We start from the raw sequence: 15,964 nt of genomic DNA on the forward strand, positions 1-15,964 counted from the left end.
TTATTTTTTAAAGATCTTATTAATTTATTTGAGAGAGAGAGAGAGTGAGAGAGAGCATGAGAGGGGAAAGGGTCAAAGGGAGAAGCAGACTCCCCAATGAGCGGGAAGCCCAATGTGGGACTCAATCCCGGGACTCCAGGATCATGACCTGATCTGAAGGCAGTCGCTTAACCAACTGAGCCACCCAGGCGCCCATATCGAAACTTTTAATCTATGAACATGGCGAATCTTCCCATTTGTTCACGTCTTTTGGGTTCCTCAAAAAAGATTTAAAGTCCAGTTGACCTTTGAATAACACAGAATTGAACCATGCTGGCCCACCTATTTGTGGGTTTTGTTTTGATAATACAGAACTGTAAATGTATTTTCTCTTCCTTATCATTTTCTTAATAGTATCTTCTTTTCTCTAGCTTACTTTATTGTAAGAATATAATACATGGTAGATATAACATACAAAATATGTGTTAATCAATGTTTTTGTAATTGGTAGGGCTTTGGGTCAATAGTAGGCTATTAGCAGTTAAGGTTTTGGGAAGTCAAAATTCTACTGGGATTTTTGCCTGCTGTGGGGGAGGACACAACCACCCCTCTTGCTCAAGGTCAATTGTACCTTCATGTAAGTATTTGCACATTCCTTATTAATTTAACTCTATGGATTTTACTTTTTGCTTGCTATTCTAAGTAAGGTCTTTCCGTTGTATCTTCTAGCTAGTTGTTGTTGGTCTTGGCAAACTTAAAAGATAGCCATCTATCTGACTGGATAGCCTTGGAAGATTAGAAATAGTTTGGAAGAAAACACTCACCATGTACCTTGGAACATGTCTCTTCTGACCTCTTGTCAAATAGAATCTGGGTATAGACCTAATACCTTCCCTTGACTCTTATTATTAACTAATAGATTCAGATGTACCCAACATCTCTTGAACTCAGGTGATGTGTCAGACATTGTGCCAACCCCATCACTTGATTTCTGGCCTCTTGTGTGATTATTATTTTTCCATTTACAGATGAGTAACTGAAGTTGAGTGCTTTTCCTAATGTAGTGCCGCTAGTAAGTGACCCATCGGCTAGTAAGTTACATCTATGTCTGTAACTTTTCAGGGCTGCTCAATTCACAGACTCGCCATTGTATTTGTTTTGCTTGCCCCTTGTTTTCCAAATTAGTTTCTTTCCTTTTATATACATTTTATGTACAATTTTAAAAACCCTGGAGCGCCTGGGTGGCTCAGTCTGGTGAGTGTCTACCTTCAGCTCAGGTCATGGTCTTGGGGTCCTGGGATGGAGCACCGCTTGGGGGTCCCTGTTTAGCGGGGAGTGTGCTTCTCCCTCACCCTCTGCCCATCCCCCACGCCCCCCCCCCCCCCCCGGCTGATGGGCTTTCTTCCTCAAATAAATAAATTCTTAAAAAAATTCCTTCACCTCAAATTGATACATCTTAGAACTTATCTTTGCTAAAGTTTCCATCTCTTAAACAGTGAGAAATTGATTTCCTTTACAAAACTGGGACAAATATGTCCCTCTTCCCGTTCCACCCTCCCCCACACCGAAACCCATGTACAGTTTCATCAGCTGTATGATGTGAGATTTATATCCAAATTCACATTTTTCCAGGTTTTTGTCTCACTCTTCCAAATGTTGTTGAAAATTGCCTCCTATAAATGGAAAAGTGGCAAGAGTGGTCCTCTTGGCCCTGGAAAGAGCCACAGAGGGAGAGAACAACGGACAATTTGGCTGGGGGCTGGAAGGAGGGGAAACTAGGCACGCTGCGCCCTCTGGTGGTGAAAATAGGAACCGTAACCCCTAGCTTCTGGAGCTCTAAAGGTTTGGCCTTCCCTCGCCCATTGTCATTCTCACGTGCAGGTTCTGCTTAACGCAGTGTAGACAAGTGAGGGGGAGCTAGATCTGAGAGCTTCCAAAGGCTCTTAGAAGCGATTCAATAACTTAGGTCCCTTTTGCACCATCATCAGATTGTATTTAATTTTGGTCCATTTTTTTTTTTTTTTTGGTCCTACACAAGTTGGCATGTATCCATTTGCAAGATGGGGAGGTTGAAAAAGATTTAAAAAAATTTAACTGTGGCCCACGGTTTTGGCTGGCTCCCTTCCCCAAATACACGTGGGATTGTGGGCAAGTCCCTTCCCCTCTCTGGGCCTCAGTTTTCTCATCTGGAGAGATAATTTCTGAGGGTCTTTCTGAATCCAGGCGTTGATGTGTATGTATTTTCAGATAATGAGCTGTCTCCAGCAGCAGATCCTCCCGTCTGCTGCCTTACTGGCCCACGCGTGGGGCTGCCTTCCTTGGGTCAGTCCCAGCAGGGCAAGAGGGTCCCTTTGGTATAGCCTCACCCAGCTCTGGGACCCCTCTTCCCATTCAGGGTTAGGACACTCATTGCAGTGCTCCTTGGCTTGAATTTCCATGTGGCTTCTGACTTCCACTTGCTGTGGGGCCAAGGCGACGGCCTTATTCCTGTAAACTGTCATGTTCTGCAATACAGGTTGCTGAGCAGTCTGGAGAATGGACAATGTTGTGGAAAAATTAGCACAGAGAGGGCTCTGCTTTTATTAGTTTACTTTGGTTTTTTATTGGATATTGACTCTGTGCCCGGCAGTGCTCTGACCACGAGCAATTCCAGTGAAAGCAAGTAACCGACGGTCGAGCAGGACTTTGGAGCAGACACCGGGGCACCGTACGCTGGTGCGCTCCGCAGACTGCGCAGTTGGAAGGCCGCCGAGGCGCACAACTGACAGAGCCTGCCATCTGGTGGCGGGAAAGAGTCATACTCAATAAGAGACGCTTGCGGCAGTGCCTGCCCAGAGAAACAGGGCAAAAAGAGACAGAAGAGCTGGCTTTTAACGTCTGGCACACAGAAACAGAGGAACGAGTGGATTTTAAATGAAAGTTGTTTTGCCTTTGTATGGATTGATTTCTTTCTTCCCTGTAGTCTATTTAAACTTGGTTTCTGTGAGAGGTCAAGGTTATTTATTCATTGAATAATTACAAGACATAATAAGGGCTAAGGCTCGTCCTCCAGGACCTGGCACAGGGTCACAACACGGCGGTTCACTGGTTTGAAAGCAAACAATATAATAGCATTTTGTGGCACTTGTTTTCACCTGCTCTCTCCTCTTTCCCATGTCAAGTGTGAGTGTATACACATTACAGCATGTTAGAGAGTAGGACAAGTGTGGGATGGCTGTCCAGAGACCCACGTTCTTGTTTGGACTCCGTCACTAACTTAGTGATAAGCTTATGGCTTCGTTATGTCACTAAGGCTGTGGAAGCTTGATTTTATTTATTATTTATTTTTTAGCGAGAGCTAACACAAGTGGGGAGTGGCAGAGGGAGAGGGAAAGGCAGAAAGAGAGAATCTTAAGCAGTCTCCATGCCCAGTGTGGAGCCCAACTCCAGGCTTGATCTCATGACCCTGAGATCACGACCAGAGCCAAAATCAAGAGTCGGATGCTTAACCAACTGAGCCACCCAGGGCCCCTATGGAAGCTTGATATTAAAGCTGACCGTCATTTCATTACCACCAATGTATTTGCAAACTCAAATGTATTAGAAGGCCTATGAATCAACAATAAAATGACAAACAGCCCAGTGAAAAATTGGCAGAAGATTTGAACAGGCACTTCAAGATTGAGGCTCTCCAGATGGCCAACAAGCACGTGAGATGCTCATATTGTGCTTATTAAAGAAATGCAAATTAAATGCAAATGAGACATCACTACACATCCAGCAGAATGCTGGAAGTTGAAAAGACTGACAATGCTAGGTGTTTGTGAAGATGAAGGGCCACCGGAACTCTCACGCATTGCTGACGGGTGTTACACTGGTACAGCCAGTTTGGAAACTGTCAGTCTTTACTAAGAAATCAGTATTAACCAAAAAGTGGAAACAAACCAAATGCCCATCAACAGGAGAATAGATAAATAAATTGTGGTATATATACAGTAATAAAGAAGGATGAACAACTGTTACATGTAACATAATGGATGAATTTCATAAACCTTAGGTTGAATGAAAGAAATTAGGTTCATAAGACTGCATGCATATAGTATGATTCTCTGTACCTCAATTCAATCCCAGGCAAAACTAATGGATCATAATAGAATTTAGAATCGTTGTTACCTCTAGAGGGGTTGCTGACTGAGAACGGGCATGAAGGAATCTTCTGGGGGTGATGGAAATATCCTATATCTTGATCTGGGTGTGGTTACATGTGCGCACACACACATATGTATATATGTCCACACATATCCATAATATTAGTGTATCCCTACACCCTTCCTTCAAAGCAGTGGCCATTTTGTGATTATTGATTTATTTGTTTATTTATTTACTTTTGGTTTATTACTTCTGCTATGCTATAAATTCAAAGAGAACAGAGATTATGTTTCCCCCCACCCCCACCCCTTTTTTGGGTGCCTGTTCACGTAGTAGCCATGAATTATCTATTCAATAAGTGAATATAAAAAAAAAACAAATGAAGAAATGAATGAATTTTTGCATTCTGGGAGCTTCGTTCTTGCCCTGAAAGAAATACACATAACTCAGAATTGTATAGAATGGTCAGGAGTTGCGTTTGTAAGGAACATTGTTTTTCTGAATGAATAAAACTGTCATTTATTAAGCCTCTAATATATGTCAGGCCCTGTGTTTTACATATGCATCCTTTAAGCATCATAAGAATCCTTTGGCATAGTATTGTTATCTTAAATAGGGAGGAGAAGCTGAGATTAGAGAAGGTCAATACTTTGTCCAAAGTTACATTGGTAGGATAAAGAAGGGAGGTGTTTGGGGGATGACTCAGTTACCCCACTTCCTGCTCTTGTCTTTTACCCCTTGGTCTATGTGCATCCTCCCTCCGATATTCCTGGAAGAGAAGTCCCAGGAGCCTTGTCCCAGGAGGGCAGTGTTTGGGACTCGTTCCTCTCCACATCCTCCACAGACTAGTGCGTGTGCCTACCACCTAGTAGTTGCAGAGCAAATGTTTGAGGAGTGAATGAAAGAACAGTGGTGATATTAATGGATACCATTGAATGTTGCCATTTGTATACTTATTCATCTCTCATAAACACATGTCAACTGTAAGCCCTTTGAGGGCAGATATCCTGGCCCAGGCTTCTGTGGGCTCTTGGCACTTAGTGTGGGGCTCACCCAGAGCTCCACAGTGGACCAAGGCAGCTGAAACCTTCTATTAGAGCAGCAGGTGGCAAACCTGAGCCCTGTGGGCCAAATCCCACCCGCCGCATGTTTTTATAAATAAAACTTTATTGAAATGTGGCTGTTTTCATGACACAAGGACAGAATTGAGTAGCTGCCACTCAATAATTTGCTCTCTGGCCCTTTATGGAAAATGTTTGCAGTTAAGATTCTCTTTATGGAGTTAACTTGCCTTGGCCACTTTGGGATGTGCTTTGCTTAGAGTGGGTTAGTAGGTGGGCTAGTAAAGAGAAAGAAGTTGGCAGCAAAGAGAAGGATATGAAATTCCAAGTACCAGCATCATCTGCCTCATGGTTTATTCATTATCGCCCTGAACTTACACGTACGACCAAAGGCAAGGATCTCAGGAGTGGAGTCAGGGGGTGCAGATGTTCCCTAAGTTTGGCCTGTAGCTCCCCCATCTTCCTGGGGGAGGTAGTGGGCTTGGCCATGGTGCTGCGCATCTTGCCCACCCCCACAGTGGATTTTTTTGACTTGTTCCAGGGTGAAGGAATCTGGATCCTGAAAGCTCAAAAGGTTGGTGTGAGAGACCAAATCTAATAACATAAAGTCAAAGTGGAATAAATGTGAGGTTGTGCCCTTAAATTAAAAAAAAAAGACACAAGTATCCATTTTGGGAGGATAAAGATTAATGAATGACGGCACCCAAGAAAAAGAATAGGTGGTTTTGTGGACAAAAAATTTATATTATTCACGTTATAGTCAGTGATGTGACTCTCACAAAGTGAATTGGGCTTCAGGCCACACTCGTGGCATTTGGGAATCTAGAATCAACGAGATGTGGCTCCGGGTTTCTCTCTGCTGGCCAGCACAGGCCTGGAATATTGTGCTTTAGAATGAATTAGAGCAGAGCGGGAACGGGACCGGAGGAGTGAAGCTTTGTGGTTAGCAATCAATCACTGTATTTCCCACTGGTCCTGAGCAGAGTCTGGGTTAAGAAGACACAAGCCAGCAGCAACCTGAGGTCTGGAATAGTCAAGGCATTGTCACTTCGGCATGTGGTCATGAGCATTGACTGTTGTAACTCCACACACTAGGGTTGGCTGGCGCTGCTTGTGATGTATGCAACACGGGCGGGGAACTTAAGGAACTGTTGACCCTACTGGCTCTGTGATGGCACAGTTGCTCTTGTCCTTAGAAGCCCATGCCTGGGCTCTGTAAAATGAGCTGGGAGATTTTGTAATTTGAAGGAAAAACTGCTCATATCCCCAAATCAAACCACCAACGTATGTAGAAGACACTCCTATCCCAACAGGCTGTTTCAAAAATACTTCCCATCTCATGGAGTCAGAACCTCTCTGCTGGCGGCTTGTGGACAAGACTTGGGCAGCAGAGGCGGCTCCCTGGATTATGTGGGTAGGAGATCCCACCTGGACCTGACCAGTGGAGCTCACTGCTGCTCTGTGGTTACTCTGGATGGGAAAGAAGGCAGGGAATGGGCCTCTGAACTTTCCAACAGGCTCTTCCCGAACCCCAGGTGTCTGCTTGTGACCCGCCCCTCCCCCCCCACCAGCCATGTCGCGCTCACTCACTCCTGTCTGCTTGGATGTCTGCGCATGTGCCCAGCATAAATGGGCTTTTATCGTGGAGGATGGAGACCTGTGATCCCTACTGAATGCTTGTCTGGGGACACTTAAGAGGCCTGTACTCTTCTGCTGGAACTCTGAGCACCCACGGGTAGGGAGTGGCTGGCTAGGCTTGCTAATAGAATTCTTTCTTTCATCACAGTCCTGGTGATGGTGGATGTAGTAGTCATGACAACAACATGACTGGTTCTGCGTGCAGAGCGCCGGCTCTATGACCCCACTGCTCATCTCAGGCCCTGCCCATGACTCTGAGTCTCTTGGCCGGGCGGAGAGCACGAACTGGTTCTCAGGGGGACATCATGGAGGCACTGTTTAGTGCAAGCCTGTTCCCCCCCTTTCCTCCTCTTTCACCTCCTCTGACCCACCCCACCAAGAACATTTTTTCCCAGTGTGGTTTTTAGTGCTCTTGAGATGCAAAATTGGGAACTGGGTGGTGAGAGAAAAGACGAGAAGACTCAAGGTGGCTAAGTTAAGCTGGGAATGAGGGCTGAGGAGAAAGAGAGTTCTGTTGTTTGGGCTGGCAAGAGGAATCTCAAGTTGGGCTTACAGAGTTGGAGCTCCTTCTGCGTCATGGGCACGGAAGGGTACAGAAATCGGCTTTTGAGAAGAGTCACTGTGGCTCAAGATCTGGATCCCTTTGATGCCAACTCAGCACACAGGATTGGGATTTTGCTGTCATTATTATCTAATTACACCTTTTTTTTTTAAATCTATGACTTCTGAAATGACAGCCCAAGGGGGAGCACAGAATTGGTGATGTACTTTCTACTTTCATTCCAGCTGGGTTAGCTGTCTCTGCATGAACTAGTTTTTCTAGAATTTTCTCTATGCTTCCACATAAGGCATACCAGATTTGCCATATGCCCTATAGCTCACCTCCACTTTGACTTCAAAGCTTCATGTGTCAACAATATGGTATTGTACACTTGAGAATTGCTGAGAGGGTGGATTTTAAGTATTCTCATCGCGCGCGCACACACACACACACACACAGGGTAACTGTGTGACATGATAGATATGTACATTAGCTTGTTTCATAATGCATATTAATTAAATCATCAAGTTGTATACCTGAAATATATACAACCCTAAGTTGTCAATTATACTAGGATAAAGCTGGGGAATACAAGCTTATTGTGTTATAGGAAAGCCTACAGGTCACTTCATGGATTACTATAAACTCTGTCAGTTCATGTTGTGATTATTTAGGTTTCTATCTCTCCAAATAATCTCTGAGCATTTGAGGTGAGGGACCACCTTATCCTTCTTTGTGTCTTCTCCAGGGGAAGTCTGGGGGAAAAGGAAGGGGAAAAATGTTGGTTTTCATAGCAAAATTGGTTTATTTGCAAATCCTCTCCTACTCTTAGCTCTTCTCATTGTGTGTAAAAAGAATGTGAGTAAAGAAGGGATTCTCTCTGCCCCAAAGAAATTGCGAACCCCCTTTTTATAGCCTGTACTGGGTTGACTGGTGTCCCCAAATTCTGTCCACTTGGAACTTTGAAACATGACCTTTTTTGGAAATAAGGTCTTTGTAGTTGCAATTCATGAGATAATGCCATGCTGGATTAAGGCCAGCCTTAAATCCAATGACTGGTGTCTTTATAGAAGGCCATGTATAGAAGGCCATATAAAGATACAGAGGCACACACAGATGAGAGAGAAGAACGTGTGAAGACAGAGACAGAGACAGAGATTGAAGTGATGTACCTCTAAGCCAAAGAGAGCCAAGGATTGCTAATAACCACCAGAAACTTGGAAGAGACAGAAAAGGATTTTTCTCTAGAACCTTCAGAGGGAATATGGCCTCCCAATACCTTGATTTTGGACTTCTGGTCTCTAGAACTGTGAGAAAACAAATTTCTAGTGCTTTAAGTCACACAGTTTGTGGTAATTTTTATGGCAGACCCAGACCTGAAATAGCCAAAACTTTAAACCTCCAAGTTTGATTTGGGAAAAAGAATTTTAGAGTAAGGGGGTAGTGTTGGGGGGCAGGGTCTGATTGTTCCTGAGATCTGCTTTCCCTCTGCATGTGTAGATGGATGCCTGTTTCGGTTCTTACTGCCACTGATGTCCTGGCTTCACAGCGTGTGGGTAGCGTTCAGGGTCAGGAGTGCTGGGGTAATTCCACACATTACCTAACTTAATGTGAAAATGACTGTATGACAATCAGAGAAAGACATGTATCATATGATCTCACTGATATGAGGAATTCTTAATCTCAGGAAACAAACTCATGTTTGCTGGGGTGGTGGGGGGGTGGGAGGGATGGGGTGGCTTGGTGATAGACATTGGGGAGGGTATGTGCTATGGTGAGCGCTGTGAATTGTGTAAGACTGTTGAATCACAGATCTGTACCTCTGAAACAAATAATACATTATATGTTAAAAAAAAAAAGAAGATAGCAGGAGGGGAAAAATGAAGGGGGAGAATTGGAGGGGGTGACGAACCATGAGAGACTGTGGACTCTGAGAAACAAACTGAGGGTTCTAGAGGGGAGGGGGTGAGGGGATGGGTTAGCCTGGTGATGGGTATTAAAGAGGCACGTTCTGCATGAAGCACTGGGTGTTAGACACAAACAATGAATCATGGAACACTACATCAAAAACGAATGATGTAATGTATGGTGATGAACATAACATAATAAAATAAAGAAAATGACTGTATGATAAGGTATCAGTAAAAGTTCTCCATATCCTTCATATTTCTTGATTTCCAGTAATTTACATTAACTCTGGGCATTTTTAAGCCTAAGGGGAATGCACTAGAGAGATATCTGAGACCTCATAGAGAAGGCTCAGAATAGGGCCATAAGCAAAGGAGCCCTGAAGGGTCATTCTGCTGGAGCAGGGTCCTGAAGCAGTCTGTTGCGCTAGGATGAACCAGTTTCCCAATGGCACCGATGTAGTGATATTGTTTACTCAAGTCCAGCGCCTGGGGACAGACGTCTGATTTGCGAAATCTAAATCATGGACTTTCCCCCATGGCCGTCTTGTGATGTGGAGAACAAAGATGAGTAGTTTTGGCTTCCTCAGAGCAGGTGGCCCCTCCTTCAAAGGTTGTACCCATGAAGCCATGAGGTGAGTACAAAATGGCTTTTATGTGTGATAAATCAGTATGCTTATTTATTTCATATGTGGGTTTTTAGCCAGAATAACTGAATGTTCCAGCCTCATCTAAGCTGTCCTGAAGAACATCAAAGGCAGTGTCGTGTGTCTCTTCTGCCATCCCATTGTCAAAGTTAAAGCAGTCTCTCACCTCAGGCTGGTATGATCGTGGTTTTGGGAACCACAAGAAAAGGGTAGAGATCTTTAGCCTTTATTTTGGGTTGTGGACCCTTTTGAAATCTGGTGAAGGAATATTCGCCTTTTCCCTTCACCCAGTTTTCTCTTTGTATTTCCTACTTTTATGTGAATTTCATTGCATTTATATTACTTTGCGAGCTTTTGCACCCACCTCTCCTTTTCTTTTGGTTAGGGGGTGGGTTTAATTAGCAAATACAGGTAGCCAAACACCACAGAACCTCTCTAGATGTAACCAAAAGGACTAGCTAAGACACAGATGCCCGAGGACGCCAGCCTTGTGGACTACTGAGGCTTTTTGGTTTTTCTTTTTTGTTGGAACGTTGAGGATTAAAGTGGATGAGTCTGAGCAGGCAGGACTTCCAGAAAGAATGAAGCCCTGCTTAGCATTCCAGTGCACACATTCAGATGTGTTTCCTTCAGACACATCCTTGGAGGAGGGAAACCCTGACTGACACTCAGCTATTGTTCTTCCTCCTGAGCAGCTAATGACAAGGGTCTTCACAAAGCTCTGTTACATCTGCCCCTGGGCTGGGGCACTGGAGGGGTAGTAAGGAAGTGCTGCTGGAACAATACTGGCCCACAGACAGCTGGAAGTTTGGGTGTGGGTATGTCTGGCTCATTGCTTCCACCACAGTGGTGAGAGCAGCAATGGTTGGTGTGTGGAATCTTAGGGCAACCCTGATCTTGAAGCATCAGAGCTGCTGAGTAGAGTCAGGAATGCAGTGTAGCAACCAGGAACATTATAGCTTTAAGCCACAGGGAGAGTTTTGAGGGGTCTGCTGTTCCATGGATCTAGCTGGATTCTTGACTCCTCATTGGATTACAACCTACGACCACTACAAACTACAGAGAATACTTCCAGCTTGATTCTTACCATTGGGAGGTGGTACAGATTGACGGTAAAGACACTGGATCAAGACTGGGCTCAAACCCACTACTAACTTACTCTTACTGATTGTGTGACCTTGGAAAAGTTCCTTCATCTGCAAAATTGGAGCAAAAAAAAAAAGGTTTTGTGGTGAGGCTGTAGTGACTTGATATACATGAACCACTTAAAAGTGTGACTGGCACAGAGTAAGCTATGGTGATTGAGCTCAGCATACATCGTCTCCTTGGGCCTATGGCCATGTGTTCATCAACTGACTTTAAATTTGAAATAGGAATTGGTGATTGGGGTTGGGAGGGCAGAAAAAAGAACAGGAGATACATTTTGCCGCAGTGCCCCTTCACAAAATACCTCTGGAATTTTGCCAGTAAGTTGGTGAGAATCTGCCCCTCATTTACTACCTATGGCTTGTCAATGATCTTTACACACAGAGAGGGGATTTTGTCCTTTTAGCCATTCATATATCCTTTTATTTGGACCCATGGGGTGAGGGTCATGGCTCATTGACCTGAGGGGGGATATTTTTCTCCATTTTTGTGCAACAAGACAATATGTTGTGACAGAATGCTACCCATCTCCATCCTACTCTGCAACCGAAGAAGCACCTGCCTTTAAGTGCAGTGCAAGTACGAATTTCTACTCCATCATTTCCAAACATTCCATTCCCTGAAGGAAAAAAAAAGGGAAAAGAAAAATCAGGCTTTACGGGGCTTGGAGAAATCCTAGACCTGCCCTCTCTTCCTGGTGGGTGGCTTATCATTTTGCGATTGACCTTCTGCATTCTGTCCTCTCACCGCATATCCTATTTCAGTGAGGGCTGCCACGTCTAAGTCTAATCAGAGGAAGTTAAGGGAAATAGGAATTTGAATAGCTGAACGGTGACGTGTGTGTCATGAAATTGGCTCCTCTCTCTCAAGCTTGGGTAGACTGACCTTCAGGATGTGGCAAGCGGTGAGCAGGGCAAGGGCTGAAGACCACTAACTCACATCCCATCCCTAGGCTGCTGGTCCAACTGCTATTGGGTGTCCCCCTGCTGGTCTTATGCCTATAAAGGATTTTAAGTACCTGTGTCCTCAGAAGACCCCCACTTTCATGATCAGACCTGTACCTGCCATCTTACCTGAAGGCAGTGAGATCAACAGGAGGAAGAGTGATCCAGAGAGAGAGCACCTCATCGCTCGAGAGGGCATAGACCTGGAACTTCCTGGGGGTGGCTGCCTGGGAGCTTCCTTTATAGAGCTGGACAAGGTTGGGTGGGGCTGGACACTGGCCTCATTCTACTTGGAATGGCACCCAGGGGAGACAGGCTTCTTCAGGGTTAGAGGAAGAAGAGTTCCTGGTCCTGTCTGTGCTTCCTTCTCTTTTACAAATCATGGGAAAAGAAGGAACTCAGTCAAAGCTGAACAGGCTGCAGAGACCAGGCCCAAACATTTAGCCTATAACTTCATGTGTATGATAGAAAAATGCAGGAAAATTGTCTACTTTCTGTTTTGTTTCTCCTTTCCTTCAGAGTCCCCTGAGAACACAGGAGACCAGACAAGTGATATTATAAACACGGGCTTAATTTAAGACCAGAAAGGATGTGAACAAGAACTTGCTGTGTTTCAAGAAACAAACGGTCTCAAGGTGTCAACTGTTGGTCGGCCCAAGAGTTAGGTAGGGGCTCAGACATGGGGTAGCTCAGAAGGTGTAGCCTTCTCTTTGGGCAGCAGATTTTTTTTTACCTGGCTAGAGGCAGATGGTGCAGGGAATCTGCCATCCAGAAAAATTCACTGAGGGGCTTCATTTTCCAAGTGACTAGTATGAAATGTTGCCTAGTATTTGGGAACTTTGAGGGTCCTGGGAAAGGTACTCTTGGAATGGGTGGGTTGGAACTCTCTTCTGGTCTCTCACAGGAAGAGCCAGATCAGTGTGGTGTTCAAGGTTGGATGCCCAGTGTTCAGAGTAGAGCAGGACACCACTTCCCCGGAGCTATAGGGACACAGCTCTGGAGAAGGGTCATTAGGTCTGTCTTCCCTGGAGTGGTGGGTGGAGGACCAAAAAGTTGAGAAGACACCTACTTTGGTTATATTCTTGTCCTTTGAGGCAGGCTTCTACCCAAGTAGCCCACGACCGTAGGATTCTGAATCTGTAAATTGACAGTAGAGCATAATTTTATTGGTTATGCTCCATTTTGCAGTCACGTACCGTTGGATAAGTTATTTAGCATCTCTGAGCTTCAGCTTCCTCTTCTCAAAAAGTGCATTGTAAAAGGGTTTTCTGAGGATGACAAATTACGAAGTCCATTACACTCATTCTGGCAGAAATTAGGTTATTCACTTCCTTCTCTTCCTTCTCCCCCTCCACCACCACCACCACCACCACCACCACCACCACCTTCTCCTCCTTCTTTTTTTCCTTCTCCTCCTCATTCATTATTAAGTTCCACCATTATAGCTGTGTTTCTTCCTTTTTTTGCAGCATACTCTCTCCAAGAGATCTATTGGTGAATGCAAAAAGTAGCCGGGCGAGTTTTATTCTGGGTTCCAACAATGTGTGTTGTTGAGAGCACCATTGTGGATTGGCGTGGGGGTGGGGAAGAGGAGGGGTGCTAGTGGACTGGAAGTAAGTAGTTCAATACTAGATCAAGGCTGAGGGTTCGCTTACATGACTCCATGGAAGACTCCCAGGAGACTCTGCATGGGGCATACAATTCCTGCCATAGAATGCAGGCCATAGCCTGAGCATCTGCTGCCAAGACATGGTGCAGACTCAGTGGTACCTTCTCGTTCTCTTAGAGATGGAGGACATGAGGCTTGAATGGGTGACTGGGCTTGCACAAAGGAAAGAAGCAAGGTGTGAACTGTGCTGGCATAAAATATTCAGCTCTTTTGATTCTCAGTTCAGAACTCTGTCCTTCTCCATGTATTTTAAGTTGTTCAATCCTGCATTTGGGAATATGGAAAGAATGGACCTACCATCTTCCAAATACTTCTGAACCCCTCCTATACCTGTTTCTGGAAAAGCAAATCTACAATGTATTTGGAGATTAGCATGTGGGCAGGATGGACCCTTTCCTTTTCACCTGTGCGTGTCCTGATTAAATCACCATCCCAACCTCCGGGCAGGAGATTTTCCTAACTGTGCTGAGTGTTCCCACCTCCTGCCTGAGGTCTTGTTGGGGGAAAAAGTGCCAGGGAAACACAAACAGCTTTATTCTCTCCCATTTAATGTTGCTCTGTTGGTGCTTTTTTCTTTTTTTCGTTTCATAGAATTTTTGTGGTCTCCGTATCATGTCTGCATTCAAGAAAAAAAAACCACAATGACTACACATTCTATGCTACATTAATAAATTAACCTGTTGAAGGAGCAAGCCCCTTTCCCAGATGCTTCATTCACTAGTCACACAGTTCCTGAGTGCAATGACTTCACTGCTTTTTTTTTCTCTATGTGCAAGTTTATGTTCACCCATGGCTCTTATTTTTAAACTTTAAAAATAAATCACTGTTAAATGATGAAATTTAATGCACATAAAGGAAAATAAGCAAATTATGTACACAGCTTAGTGACAGAATATATAGCAAACACCGTGTAACCACCACTTAGATCAAGAAAACAGACCTTTTCCAGCATCACGGAAGGTCCCAGGGAACCCTTAAGTGACCACAGCCTACTACCTCCCCCACAAGGCAACCGCTGCTCTGACCTGGATAATCATCACTTTCTTGCTTTGCTTTATGGTTTTCCCTTCAGTACGCATCATTAAATAGAGTGTTTTTTTTTTTTTTAAGATTTTATCTATTCATTAGAGAGAGACGGGGAGAGAGAGAGAGAGAGTGCAGAAGTTGGGGGAGGGGTAGAGGGAGAGGGATAAGCAGACTCCCTGCTGAACAGGGAGCCTGATGTGGGATTCGATTTCAGGGCCCCGAGATCATGACTTGAGCCAAGGCGGAGCCTTAACCAACTGAGCCACCCAGGCGCCCCAAATAGGGTGGTTTAATTTGCTTCTTTTTGACTTATATATAAATGGCAGTACAAAAGTATTATTTGTGCCTGGCTTCCTTCTTTATTATGTTTTTAAGATTTGTCTGTGTTTCTGTGTGCAGCATTGGTTTTTATCTCAGTACATTGACTACTTAATAGATTTATGACTGCTGACAAGTAGTTGAGTTGTTTCCGTGTGTTTTACAGAGTCCTGCTGTGGACATTCTTGTTACTTATACCCTGTGCACACAGGCTTGCTTTTTGGAGGAGAGATAGCTTGGAGTGAAATTGCTAAGGCACAGGGCATGCATAACATCAATTTGTCCTAAATGTTAAATTGTTTAGTAAAGTGCTTTTTACTGATTTGTATATCCATCAGCTATGTGTAAGGATTTTGGTTATTCCACATCCTTAGCACTCTTTGGTACTGTCAGACCTTTACATTTTAGACAACTTGATGGTTATCTAGTGGTCCCTCATGGCGGATTAAGTTAATTTCCCTGATCACAACTAAGATGGGGTATCTTTTCATATGTTTATTGGTTATTTGGATTTTCTCCTTTGATAAGAGTCTAGTTATTTGTCCATTTTTTTTTCCTTATTGGTTTGTCCATTAAGAATAATTTATACTGTGAATATTTTTGCTATTCTGATTTTGTAATAATCAGGGCAGGCTAAACATTCACTATATTAAGACCATACATGTGTCCTCAGACCCAGTTCTTTTCCTAGGTCTGGTTTTATAAATGATGGTGATAAACCGAATCTGATTTATATGATGCATCTTATATGGGAAATGTCTGCGACTCTAGGTATTTGCTCATCCTCAAGAAATGATGGCACATATTACAAATGATGTAATAACTTTTGAAGATAACCATTGCTAATTTGATGATTAACAGCTGCCATTGAATGAATTGTAAAACTATTGTGTTTTATTTTCACAGAATAAAAGTTACAAGAATAACTTGTAAATTATGTGGTGGTTCAAGATCACAGCC

At 43.9% G+C, this 15,964-nt stretch overlaps 1 protein-coding gene and 1 non-coding gene across 2 annotated transcripts; one reads left to right on the plus strand and one right to left on the minus strand.

The window, feature by feature from the left end:
* Positions 1 to 11,493: 11,493 nt before the first annotated feature.
* DEFB136 (defensin beta 136) lies at positions 11,494 to 12,175 on the minus strand. Its single transcript, XM_028114255.1, has 2 exons — positions 12,121 to 12,175; positions 11,494 to 11,666 (listed from the first exon to the last, which is right to left on the minus strand). The coding sequence occupies exons 1-2, from the start codon at positions 12,173 to 12,175 to the stop codon at positions 11,494 to 11,496; spliced, it is 228 nt and encodes a 75-aa protein (XP_027970056.1).
* Positions 12,176 to 15,592: 3,417 nt separating this feature from the next.
* On the plus strand, positions 15,593 to 15,724 carry LOC114217548 (small nucleolar RNA SNORA72). The gene has a single exon (XR_003610995.1). It is a non-coding gene; the product is annotated as a small nucleolar RNA SNORA72 (small nucleolar RNA).
* Positions 15,725 to 15,964: the final 240 nt, after the last annotated feature.

The sequence above is a fragment of the Eumetopias jubatus genome, unplaced genomic scaffold (assembly GCF_037043125.1).
Source record: "Eumetopias jubatus isolate StellerSeaLion01/CBP00866 unplaced genomic scaffold, mEumJub1_p1.0 scaffold_2, whole genome shotgun sequence".
NCBI lineage: Eukaryota > Metazoa > Chordata > Mammalia > Carnivora > Otariidae > Eumetopias > Eumetopias jubatus.